Source organism: Bombyx mandarina, chromosome 15 (genome assembly GCF_030267445.1).
Source record: "Bombyx mandarina strain Sakado chromosome 15, ASM3026744v2".
In the NCBI taxonomy this organism is placed as follows: Eukaryota; Metazoa; Arthropoda; class Insecta; order Lepidoptera; family Bombycidae; genus Bombyx; species Bombyx mandarina.
The window spans coordinates 6,856,258-6,868,926 of NC_143221.1; the positions used below are offsets into that span (position 1 = coordinate 6,856,258).

The following is a 12,669-nucleotide window of genomic DNA, read 5'->3' on the forward strand; positions in this document are numbered from 1 at the left end:
TGGTGTATTCATATATTATGCATGTAGTAAAAAGCGGTTATTTCAATTACAAACAGACACTCCACTTTTATTTATATGTATACATTATGGTTTTCGAATGGGGTTGAGTCCGCTAAAAACGTATTGCACCCCGGGCGCGAGTTAAGATCGCCATCCTACTGTGAGAATCGTGCGAATCGAACGATTCCTCTTTACTTTGAACATTAATCGAGACGCTTCGACTACGCACTTCTCCCAGAATCATCAGCCTCCAACAGTCATCAAACTGAGGGAGTTCGTATAGTCCCTTCTTTATTTCGCCGTAAAATCGTGTTTTATGTAATATTAACACCACCGTTGAAACAATATAAATTTTATTGTTGTAGCGACATAAACAATTCTAAGTAATTATATTACATTAGTTATTAAACACATTATAAACTATTTGTACGTTTTAAATATTTGGCGGTAAAAAGGTCCCGTGGCACAGACTATATTTATTTTCCCACATCTCGTGCGTTCCGGCTTACGCATCATAAAAATGTGCGTTCATAAACGCCACAAAACATTTTTTTCCTACTTCTTCTAGCAAACTCGAGGGGTTGTTCTGGATTAACCGAACTAGTAGGTGAGCTGACGGGGCCTAAACCGGGAGTGTTGTTAACACTGGCCCTAGCAAAAGCAGTGCTTCACAGAATCTACCACCGGATCGGAAACGCGACTCACTGAGAAGGTCCGGCGAGAAACTCAGTGGGCTGTGTCTATGGGTTAATTTACTTGTCGAGCCCTTCGTATCAAGCGACGGGTTCGGCGAGGAAACATACCTGACAACTCATGCTTTATCAACAGCCCGGTGTCATTACCATAAATAAGGATGTTAGTTTATTTTAGAACGTTTTCTGTGTATAGGCTGTTTGCCCGTTCATCGGGTCTCGTTGAATCGAGCTATGAAACGACGACTAATGATCTCATCAAGACTAAAACGTTTTTTTATTATTATGAAATCTGACATTGAAATAAGAGTAATCAGATAAAAATAATTTATTTACATTAGAAAATTGCGACATAGCATCTAAAAGCTAGCAGGACTTAAATCTAATTTAAAACTAATTTTAATTTAAATCTAATTTAAAAAAAACTGCTATTGGTTATCCAACAGGGCTGTAAGCATAATCTGGAGGTAAATCGCTTAAGACTTCCTTGGATAGTTCTTTATAGGCCGCAGTCATTTTTTCGTGTACTTTTTGTATTAAAATAGGTACATCTTCCATAGTTAATCCTTTAGTGGGTATTGGCTCCAAACACTGGATTATTACGTGACCTGAAATTTCAAAATAAAATCTATATAATCAATATAATAGAATTCAAGCTCAATGTTAAACGTAACTAGTTCATAACATTTTTTTTGTATAACGTACAGTGTGATTAATTAAAAATTAGGATCAACATTGGGATTTATCCAGATATAGTATGTACATATGAATGCTCTCGTCACCTAGTTGGTATGATAGGGATACCTTTTTTCCCCTATCTATTCGCTGTAGCCTAAGGGGTTATTGTTCGCCCGGACGGGTAGGTGAGCTCACGGGTTCTGCCCGAGAATTTTTTAGCATTAGCCCTAGCAAGAGCAGTGCTTCGCAGAATCTATCACCGGATCGGAATTGCGTCCCACTAAGAAATCCGGCGAGAAACTCAGTAATCTAAAGTATCCCTTTCCCTCCCAAAGCGCATTAGCACGACAAAGCGTGCATAAATCTAAAACATCGGAGACAAAAGGACAAGTTCTTGAAGGAATTTCACATCAACCGCTTTTATTGTATGTGGATTGTTATGGTTACATTAGCGATTACAGCCAAACATGTAAATTGCTGGTTTATAAGTATACTCTTAGACAGTCAATCTGACAGCAAAATGTAAGCTGGAAATGGTCACAGTTCCATTGAATCTCAGGCTCCATTTACATTTTTGTGTAGCATCTACTTAAAGGTAAGTGTGGCGAACGATTTAAATAATCAAGGGCTTCACAATGACGTAGTGGATTAGCAGGCAAGGGATTGTTCGAATCTGAACCAATTGTGTCTCTTTGGATTGTTTGCTTTAGCAAATTTACGATTTATCCCACTAAGAAGCCTTGACATTATGACACGTACTTACTGGTTGTCTGTCTACAATTTAGACTAGAGGGCTAACCAAATTTATTAACCACTAATAATGGAATGAATAGGTGATTTTGTTGGTGGGTGCCCTTTTAGTTTTTTTTTTCAGTTTGAGATATGGGAGTAATAATATAATTTAAGATTTTCTTGTTTGTTTGCCAGTTTTGTAAATTATCATACGATTTTAATCTACTTCAAATTATAATTTGACGTTAAACAGAATACTAACCTTTATTGAAGATATGCTTCTTGGGATTGATGAAGTAATATGGAGAATAAACCACAGGTATGACAGGAACTTGAGCAGAAACAGCAATGTTAAAGGCTCCTTTTTTAAATGGTAGCAATTTTGTAAAGTTCTTATTTCTGGTGCCTTCAGGGAATAGCCAGATTTTCGTCTGTAAGGAATTATTTTAGACATTACGTTCTTACTTACGGCGTATCATAAGTTATTCCTTTCTAAGGTGTAAGGGTTAATATAATACATAATACATTAAAGTGGGCGTTTTAGCTTGCCGAATTGAGGATGTTAGATTTGTTGCAAATATTTTATGAATTCTTAGAGGTGTATTTAGGGTGGTAATGGTTGTTGAACACGAAAGCAGTGTGTTTGTAATATTCTTCAAAATAAAAAAAATACAGAGGTACCATTTTTTTTAACTAGAAATTCAATAACGAGTTTACTCCACGATTTCACGAGCGATTTCATAGTTCGATCGTGTTGATCCGGAAATAAGTCCTTCGGAACTTTTCGGAAAGTATTATACTTTTTTAGGAATAAAAGCACATGTGTACTTTTCTGTACTGACGACGTATAGGCAAAACTTCGATTATTTGATTCATCTATTTATGACGTGACAGTCTAACTAATAAAGTAACATTCTCATTACTTATTTACTTTTAGAAATGAAATATTTCACTCGTGTAACTTTAACAAAGACGACTTATTCTATAATTTCTCAATTTTCCGATTGCAATTAATCTCAAAATGTTGACTGTTTTGTTTGTGCACAGAAAAGTATGGGTGTATCTCGTTAAAACTTTAAGAGCGGGAGTGGTAGATAAAATCGCGATTGTGGGGTAGTGTAGTGCACCACATTTTTTTTAAATTAAATTATAATTATTATTGAGATGTTTTAGAAAGGGCCGACTTATGAGTCATGACTGGGGGGGATCTGTTAAGATCTATCGCGCACATAATCTGTTGCTCTTAACGAAGTATGTAGGTATCGACAATTCCTTCAATCTATCTACCTGCTACAATTTACTATACAATAAATGCATTACAATAATATTAGTGTCCGTTGTATTTAAAAGTAGAGTCTATAGTTAATACTGACCTTGTTCTTTGTCATAACTTCTGAAGTGACCTGAAGCTGTTTATAAGCTCCCTTGGGATCGTATCTGTCTATAAAGACTACTCCGGCCAAATAGGCAGAAAGACCAAATGGCCAAACGTAAAACAGTTCTTTTTTGGCTATCGCTGAAATTCTATCAGCCACCTCCCATATATTGAACATGCCTGGAAACGAGAAAAGTTAATTAGATCTGATCGGAAGTTCGAACTTTTGTTGATCTGAATTGATACAAAATAATTAATGGCGTTTAGATTAGCGCCGGTTCTTTTTGTTGTATTAAATGCCGTGCAAGAGGAGTATTTATATTTTTTCTAAGTGATCCAATGTACCGATAATGGATACAAAGGAATTTTGGGGAGTTAGAATTTCCCGTAAAGCAGTGTAACCGTAATAGACCAGATAGCGACAGAAGTTTTTATTCCACCAAAGTAAAATTTTGAATTCCACTGCCACAGCCAGTCATATGAGGGGTCTAGGATATCATAACTTAAATAATTAATATCGATCGATATGTATTACATAATTCTTCAGCGTAAATGTAAGATATCCAAAATATTCCTTTGTTTCTTTTCTGGAGCCCGTATAAACTGTTTCAGCAAAAAATACCAAGTCGATTATGACACACACATTATCTATTAGCTATGTGGAGCTATATAATTTACTATGTATATTTATATTTATCGTTATGGCTGATATACTCGTATATGATTATTGGTCTGTTCATAAAATTTTATACTATTTAATAATATTAAAATAGATTTGTACTGCGTTGTATGTTGGGTGAATGTATGTATGCTGAATGAATTCACTCTTTTTTTTTTCAATAAAACAATGCAGTACCACAACACTGTCCACGCCACTGTCTGTTCACTAAGCGAGAATGTCTTAGGCATAGAAATTATTATGCGTTCGGTTTTGGACGACGAGACATTCAGACTTTTCACGTCCGAGATTGTACTCAGGGTACTCACGTGCTGCTAATGGGCTCTGGCAATCACTTAACTCGAATTTTATTTTTACTGGTGGTAGGAGCTATTATGAGTCCACACGGGTAGATACCACCACCCTGCCAATTTCTGCCGTGAAGCAGTAATGCGTTTCGGTTTGAAGGGTGGGGCAGCCGTTGTAACTATACTGAGACCTTAGAATTTATATCTCAGGGTGGGTGGCGCATTTACGTTGTAGATGTCTATGGGCTCCAGTAACCACTTAGCACCAGGTAGGCTGTGAGCTCGTCCACCCATCTAAGCAATAAAAAAAGGGCTAAAAATCCTGCATGTTAAGCCTAAAGTTTTATTTACCTTGCTCTAGTTTCCAGTCTTTTATTTCAACAACGTGAGTGTTGAATCGATAAATATTATTCGTATGAACGTTTAATTACAATAAAATTTGATACCGTCCATGAAATCGAGGACGCGGATGCGGAAATAAATCGTTAAAATAGATAAATGCTTACACCACGGAAATTATAGTTTATTAGTAGAAAAAAAAAACAAACAACAAAAGCACTTTTAATTAGGACTGACTCGGTGGTGCAGTAGTTAGTGGTCCTGACTCTTTTGCCGAGGGTCACATCGGGCAAATATACTTCAGTGTGCTTAGTGCGAGTTTTTTAACGTTCTCGATAGCGTAAAAGTTAACCAAATTTTGTATGCAGTTGGAACAGCGCCACAAACGGCAAACGTAGGCAAACGATCTCGTTCCATACAAATATGAGCTAACTTTTACGCTATCGAGAATGTTAAAAAACTCGCACTAAGCACACTGATAAACGGACTTGTTTACTCTTTATCCGGGTGTTTTTTATCTATATCTGCCATATATATGTCAGTCTCTGGTACCAATAACACGGGGAATCCTAATTAGAGACCAGATGACCGTGCGTTATTTGTTCCCAGTTATTAATTAATTAATTAATTATTATATTATTTACTAGCGACCCGCCCTCGCTTAGCTTCGGAAACTGTAATTTATTATTGATTTTTCCACTATTTAATGGATGTTACTATACATATAAACCTTCTTCTTCAATCACTCTATCTATTAAAAAAACCGCATCAAAATCCGTTGCGTAGTTTTAAAGATTTAAGCATACATAGGGATATAGGGACATAGAAAGCGACTTTGTTTTATACTATGTAGTGATTTGATATCTCGAGTTTGCTAAAATCCCGTACCAACTCTTCCCGATCCGTGGCTGATCAAGAAATTAATACGGGTGTTCTTTGATCACCAACATACTAAGACCGTATTTACTAGCGGTAGCATTTATAAGGTCACACGGGATTACTCGTATATACATTCGGGTTTGATGCGACAACCGTTGGACAAAACAATTAAGGTTTTGATCTCGTGTTCGACATGGGTAAGGCCATTCGCGTCATAGTATCTACGGGTAAGGAACTATTCAACATCGAAGGAATTCTACTACTAAGCTGGTGTAATAAAATCATAGCAATAATAACATCAACAAGGCTACTGAACCAGAGATTATCAGTTTTAAATTTTAGTTCAAGTACGAATTATTACTAGGTTGTAGATAATGATTATCATTAATTTAAATTTAAATCCATAATGGGTCGAATGTTTGCGTGTGTGCGTGTGCGTATTTAAATAATACAAGCTACGTATAGCAAGAACAACTCGTAAATAACAAAATAAATTCTTTTTTTTTTATTGCTTAGATGGGTGGACGAGCTCACAGCCCACCTGGTGTTAAGTGGTTACTGGAGCTCATAGACATCTACAACGTAAATGCGCCACCCACCTTGAGATATAAGTTCTAAGGTTTCAAGTATAGTTACAACGGCTACCCCACCCTTCAAATTGAAAGGCATTACTGCTTCACGGCTGAAATAAGCAGGGCGGTGGTACATACCTGCGCGGACTCCCAAGAGGTCCTACCACCAGCAAAAATTTCTTTTGTAATAACAATAGCTTTATCTTCAACTCGTAACTCGTAATTGTGAAAACGATTTACCTAAAATATCCAATGTGTACTGATGATTTGAAACGACAATTGCACCGCGTTCCTCGGCCAGGATCTCACCGTTTCGCAGCTCCCATTTCAAGTTCATTAATTTTGTTACGTGTTTCAGTATTTTCGCTGCCCACCTTAAAATGATACAACAAGTTTACGGAATTTAATCTTATACTAGTGGACCCGCAGTAGTCGAAAGTCGACTATAATTAATTAATTGAAATTATAAGTTTGAACATTATTATGGTTCTATTGTCAAAGACTTTATTATACTTATATAATAGCAGATTTCACCAAGACTACACTTTAGACAAATATTAACAAAAACAAACAATATTTAACCTATTCTCAATTTGACCATAGACTTTATGCAATAAGAAAAGTTTGACAATAAACAAATAGTATGCTTGCGTGTGTGTGTCAAATACATGGTAGTGTGTGTAATGTTTTCTTTATTGATTTAATGTATCTTTTATGCATTATTTAAAAAAATATTAGCATTGTGCACTTCTTCCCTATACTCTCTATAAGTGTGGAAAATTTCATACTCCTCCGTCCGCGCAATTTTCGTAAAAAGGGATACAAAGTTTTTTCTTCACGTACTAATTTATAGATTAAACTTTGTATTTACAGTTCAACTATCTTAATTAATGTTTTGCTTTGATAACGCCAAGCCTTACCGCCTAAATTTATTTTTGAGTCGTGTTCTTTGTGTAAGTCTTTGAGTTGGGAATTCGGGTTTCTGGGAATTTTATTTGTTTGTTCGTTCTATTGCTTTGGTTATTATAAACACAGTGTGTTTAATTATATGTGACATACGATTACATACTTAGGTTCAAGCTCGCTTAGTTTGTTTAGCTGTCAATGTCAGAGCTTCTTTCAGAGTTCCTATATATAATTTGGTACTAAAGATGTCAACATACTCGTAGCTGTCAAGATTATAAGTCGATAACTGAGTTTATGGGTTTTTTAGAGAGGGATTCTATCTCCTAACAGAGTGTGGTTGGTACATTTTTTTTATTGCTTAGATGGGTGACGAGCTCACAGCCCACCTGATGTTAAGTGGTTACTGGAGCCCATAGACATCTACAACGTAAATGCGCTACCCACCTTGAGATATAAGTTCTAAGATCTTAGTATAGTTTACGGCTGCCCCACTCTTCAAACCGAATTGCATTACTGCTTCACGGCAGAAATAGACGGGGTGGTGGTACCTATTCGTGCGGACTCATATGAGGTCCTACCACTAGTGTAGTACCACATGCAATTGAAACAACGAGAATTTGTAAAATTTTTGCTCAAACGTAATGTGATATAAACCTAATGTAGGCCGATGAAAAACGATAAAAAGATAACGTAAAATTCTAATTAATCGGCTTTACCACCCAATGTCAAAGAAGACATACGCGTAATTTATTTTACCTATTTTTAATTTTACTGGTGGTAGGACCTTTTGTGAGCCCGCACGGGTAGGTACCGCCACCCCGCCTATTTTTTCCGTGAAGCAGTAATGCCTTTCGACTTGAAGGGTGGGGCAGCCGTTGTAACTATACCGAGACCTTAGAAATTACATCTCAAGATGGGTGGCGCATTTACGTTGTAGGTAAATGTCCATGGGCTTCAGTAACCACTTAACACCAGGTGGGCTGTGAGCTCGTCTACCAATCTAAGCAATAAAAAAAAACCGTTTATTCGCCATAATTCCGTATTTATTTATAAACATGTTGGAGGTAGTACTATTTTGAATATCGTGATATTTATTTTGCTTATTTTTACCTCTATTGCTTATAGGAGGATATGGACAAATAAATGATGCTGTTGTAACGGGATAAATATTAATGACTTTTTCACTGCAAGTAATGTAATGCAAATGAAAATCTGTTTAAGCTCATTCGTTGGATGGTGTCTAAATTGAGGTTTTGTGTTTTGTGTGTTCAATGAATTCAACGTAGTCTTGAATTTACAACTTATTTATTAAATTAGCGCATCGAACAATTCATCATCATCATTATCCTGTCCTTCTCCCAGTCACCTGGGGTCGGCGCAACATGTTTTCTCCTTCCATACTCTTCTATCATATACCATTTCTTCGCTCACTCCCCTCCTACCCATATCGTCTTTCACACAATCCATCCATTTCTTCTTAGGTCTACCTCTTCCTCTAAATCGCATCGAACAATTATGAACTATTATAAACCTTATCAATTTTTTTACATATGGTAAAAAACAATTTCAAATAAGCTGTTACGCATTTATAAGTCTTATAAATATTAGTTAATGTACAAGTCATAATTTTGTTAAAAAAAGTACTGTAGAAAAATAATATTTTCAAACAGCACTAAGTTGTTTTACTCTCCAAATTGAAAACTGATTGTAGAATATTTGAATGTCTCTAATATGTATGAATTTGAATTCGTAATGTTATCAAATACAATATCGCGATTAATGTTGTACTGAGCAGGCTTGGATTGTTGCTAATACTTATTAATCATTTTTATCTTAATAACAGTCGCAGTATAAAGAATGAAAAGCGGATGAAAGGCGATTGCATGCAGCAGAGATGCGAATGTTGCGATGGATGTGTGGAGTAACGAGAATGGATAGAATACGGAATGAATATGTTAGAGGAAGTCTGAAAGTGGCACCTGTGACAGAGAAGCTGAGGAGTGCGCGTTTGGGATGGTATGGACATGTGATGAGACGAAATGAAAATGAGGTTGTTAAGAGAGTGTTAAATATGAATGTGGAAGGATTTAGAGGAAGAGGTAGACCTAAGAAGAAATGGATGGATTGTGTGAAAGACGATATGGGTAGGAGGGGCGTGAGCGAAGAAATGGTATATGATAGAAGAGTATGGAAGGAGAAAACATGTTGCGTCGACCCCAGGTGACTGGGAGAAGGACAGGATAATGATAATGATGATGAATGAGTCGCAGTATAACTATTCTCAGCTCACACTATGTTTTTTCAGATGATCTCTTTATAATAAAATGAAAATGGTATATTTAATAAAACATTTAGTAAATGAGACATCTTTTGTTTTATAATATTTTTAGGACATATTTATAATTAAATTTAACATTTAACATCAATTTGTATGCTGGATTAACTTAAATTAGTAATAGTAACCAAAAAATACAATTTACGCTCATAATATGACTCTTAAAATAATTACAAGACAGTCCTACGACTCTGCTGGTTCAACTCTGCATATCTACCTCATCTGACATGATATCATTGTACCACGAGCGTGTTAAAATAACAAATACAGTGTTGTTCACGTGGTGGTAGGTACATATTATCTAAAGCATTGTTTAACGATTAATTACTTGTTGACAGCCATAGAAGGTGGAAAACAAACAAATAAATAGATAAATTACGATAAATGTAATCTATGCTTTTATCTATACGTGTCCTATACTTCTGTGATCTTGTTGTGTTTTGTTTAATTTTTATTTTAACTGGAATTCTAGGGCCATGGCCTTAAATCCGCCTGTGTACAATTATTTTGAGGGCTTAAAGTTTATTTGGTTTAAATGACATTTTTGGAAATTTACAGGAGAGCCATTTAAAGATTAACATTTGGAAAAAAGTATCATCATAACAAAAAAATATTCGGCCATTTCAATGGGGTAAACTTAATTGATATTCAATTTAAAACATTGAATTTTAGATACTAATCTCTATATATAAAAATGAATTGCTGTTCGTTAGTCTCGCTAAAACTCGAGAACGGCTAGACAGATTTGGCTAATTTTGGTCTTGAATTATTTGTGGAAGTCTAGAGAGGGCTTAAAAGGTAGATAAATATGAAAATGCTCGGAATTAAATGAAAATAACATTTTGTTTTCTCTTTGATGTGTCCCCCGTCGGACGAATTCCTTTTGTTTGTTGTAAGTTTATTTTATACAAAAGTTTAGGTCTTTTATTTATCCATTGAGGCACTACGAAGTCTGCCGGGTCATCATCATCATCATCATTTCAGCCTATCGCCGTCCACTGCTGAACATAGGCCTCTCCAATAGATTTCCAGTGCGACCGGTCCATTGCCACCTGCATCCAACGAGACCCAGCGCTTATTACTAGGTCGTCGGTCCATCTAGTAGGTGGCCGTCCCACACTGCGCTTGCCAGTACGTGGTCGCCACTCCAGGATCTTTCTGCCCCATCGACCGTCCTCTCTTCGTGCTATGTGGCCGGCCCATTGCCACTTCAGTTCACTAATTTTACGGGCTATGTCAGCAACCTTCGTTCTTCTACGGATCTCCTCATTTCGGATTCGATCACGTAGAGAAATGCCGAACATAGCATAGCATAGCATATCTGCCGGGTCAGCTAGTACTAAATAAAATGGACTTTTAATTACAAACTTAAATGCCACGTATTAAGCGAAATGTCGCTTAAACCAAATAGCCTTTCATTTCTCGATTTATTTATGTAATTCAGCTAATAAAATTGCAATATTCTATAATATAATTTTATATTATGTTTGACAGTTAAAGTTTAATTAATTCACAAATAAATTTATCGAGATAAATAGCAAACGCACATTTTTCCGTGTTATTATAATAATTTTTTATTTTTTTTTATTTTGTTATTTTGTTTACGTAAAGCTGTGGAACGAAGAATTTGTGTCGGGTTGTTTTAGATGCAAAAAAAAAAACAACACAAAAGCCTTTACTTACTTGGAATTCCTTACATTTTTTGGGCTGAACAGGAAAAGCGGCCATATCACCAATGCCAACAATGAACAAGAGACATAAAATGAAACGAAATAAAAATGATATTTAATTTTATTCGGTTCTCTGTCTGTTATTTTTTTAAATAAATACGCGAATGTGAATAATATTGAGGACATGAACAGCGCGTGCCACATTTCGACCAGTTCGTCTTGTGGTTCGATCAGGACTGTTAGTGTTATTTATTATCCGTCGCGCCTTATCGCACTGATATTGTTTTGTAAAGGATCCTGAGAGTGTGAAGAGAATCATGGCGCATCTGCTTATATATTTTATTATGATCTCTACGCCGCATTCTTAAGCCCCGTGCTTTGATTGTTCATAATTAACTAAATATTTTTGTAGTAACACGTTTATTTTTCTTGATGAACTTTGTCCTTAGTGATAATGCTTCATATGCTGAAGTTCATCCCTTAGGTGTTGAGTGTCACAAATGCTTTGACCTCCCTATAACAAAGGCCCAGATGATGATGGGATTCACTCATCCTTTCGTTTTAGTATTTAACTTTGATGTAAGCAAATAAGATGACGAAGCTACTATCACTATTATTGCAGACGCTTAGTGAATAATTATTTTAGCGTGAACAGGCTGCTGTCGTACAAATACGAGTACCTCCGCCGTGTTCGCTCACGCGGCCCGCACTCACTTGAAATCATTCTAAGTTATTCAATCCCGTTTTTGCAGGATAGCCGTCGGAGCTCCGTGGTTCGTCAGGAACGTCGACCTCCATGACGACCTGGACACGAGAACCCTCTCATCGTGGCCGCCGGTAACTACATTCCCGATCCTGCGGACCGAATGGTAAACAGTCGACGTCGCCCAAAACACGCCATCTTGGATCCTCCCGATCTACTAACAGTGCTTTTAGGTACCCCAAGCACCGGTCATCGTTCTCGTCAAACCCGTCGCTTGCGACGAAGGGCTCGGCAAGTAAATTAACCGACAGACAGAGCCCACTGAGCTTCTCGCCGGATCTTCTCAGTGGGTCGCGTTTACGATCCGCTGGTAGATTCTGCGAAGCACGGCTCTTGCTAAGGTTCGTGTTAGCAACATCATCGGGTTTGAGCCCCGTGAGCTCACCTACTAGCCCGGTGACGCTGACATAGTCTCTTTAGACCATCAGCTTAGGTAGAGAAAAAAAACAAATATCTTCTGCGTTTTAATTTTTTGCATTTTTATTTATTTTGTGTATGGTACAAGCAAACTCATAAAGCAAACTCTGATTCTCTCTCTCTCTCTGCTTAGGTACAACGATAAAGAACGAAATAGACAAAACGATGAACTGCACCTGCGTGTTTTAAACTGCATAGATTCCATTTGCTTCAATTTTTAGATTACGTTTTAGATGTCTATGGGCTCCGGTAACCGCTTAACACCAGGTGGGCCCTGAGCTCGTTCACAGAACTAAGTAAAAAAAAAGTAAGGAAAAACTGCAGAGACCACCAAGTTTCTTCACA

General features: G+C 36.7%; 1 protein-coding gene across 3 annotated transcripts in view; it reads right to left on the minus strand.

Moving 5' to 3' along the window:
• Positions 1-276: 276 nt before the first annotated feature.
• The window catches only part of AGPAT5 (1-acylglycerol-3-phosphate O-acyltransferase 5), a 29,301-nt gene continuing 16,908 nt past the window's right edge, over positions 277-12,669 (minus strand). The window contains exons 1-5 of one of the 3 annotated variants that reach the window (XM_089732704.1): positions 11,172-11,294; positions 6,474-6,607; positions 3,476-3,657; positions 2,365-2,533; positions 277-1,300 (exon numbers count right to left, since the gene is read on the minus strand). In XM_089732704.1, the coding sequence (XP_089588830.1) occupies positions 1,128-1,300; positions 2,365-2,533; positions 3,476-3,657; positions 6,474-6,607; positions 11,172-11,173 (660 nt within the window). In that variant the 5' untranslated portion in view covers positions 11,174-11,294 and the 3' untranslated portion in view covers positions 277-1,127. Of the gene's footprint in view, positions 1,301-2,364; positions 2,534-3,475; positions 3,658-6,473; positions 6,608-11,157; positions 11,508-12,669 lie in introns of those variants that run through there. The other 2 variants (XM_028180028.2, XM_089732706.1) reach the window with 2 other exon arrangements.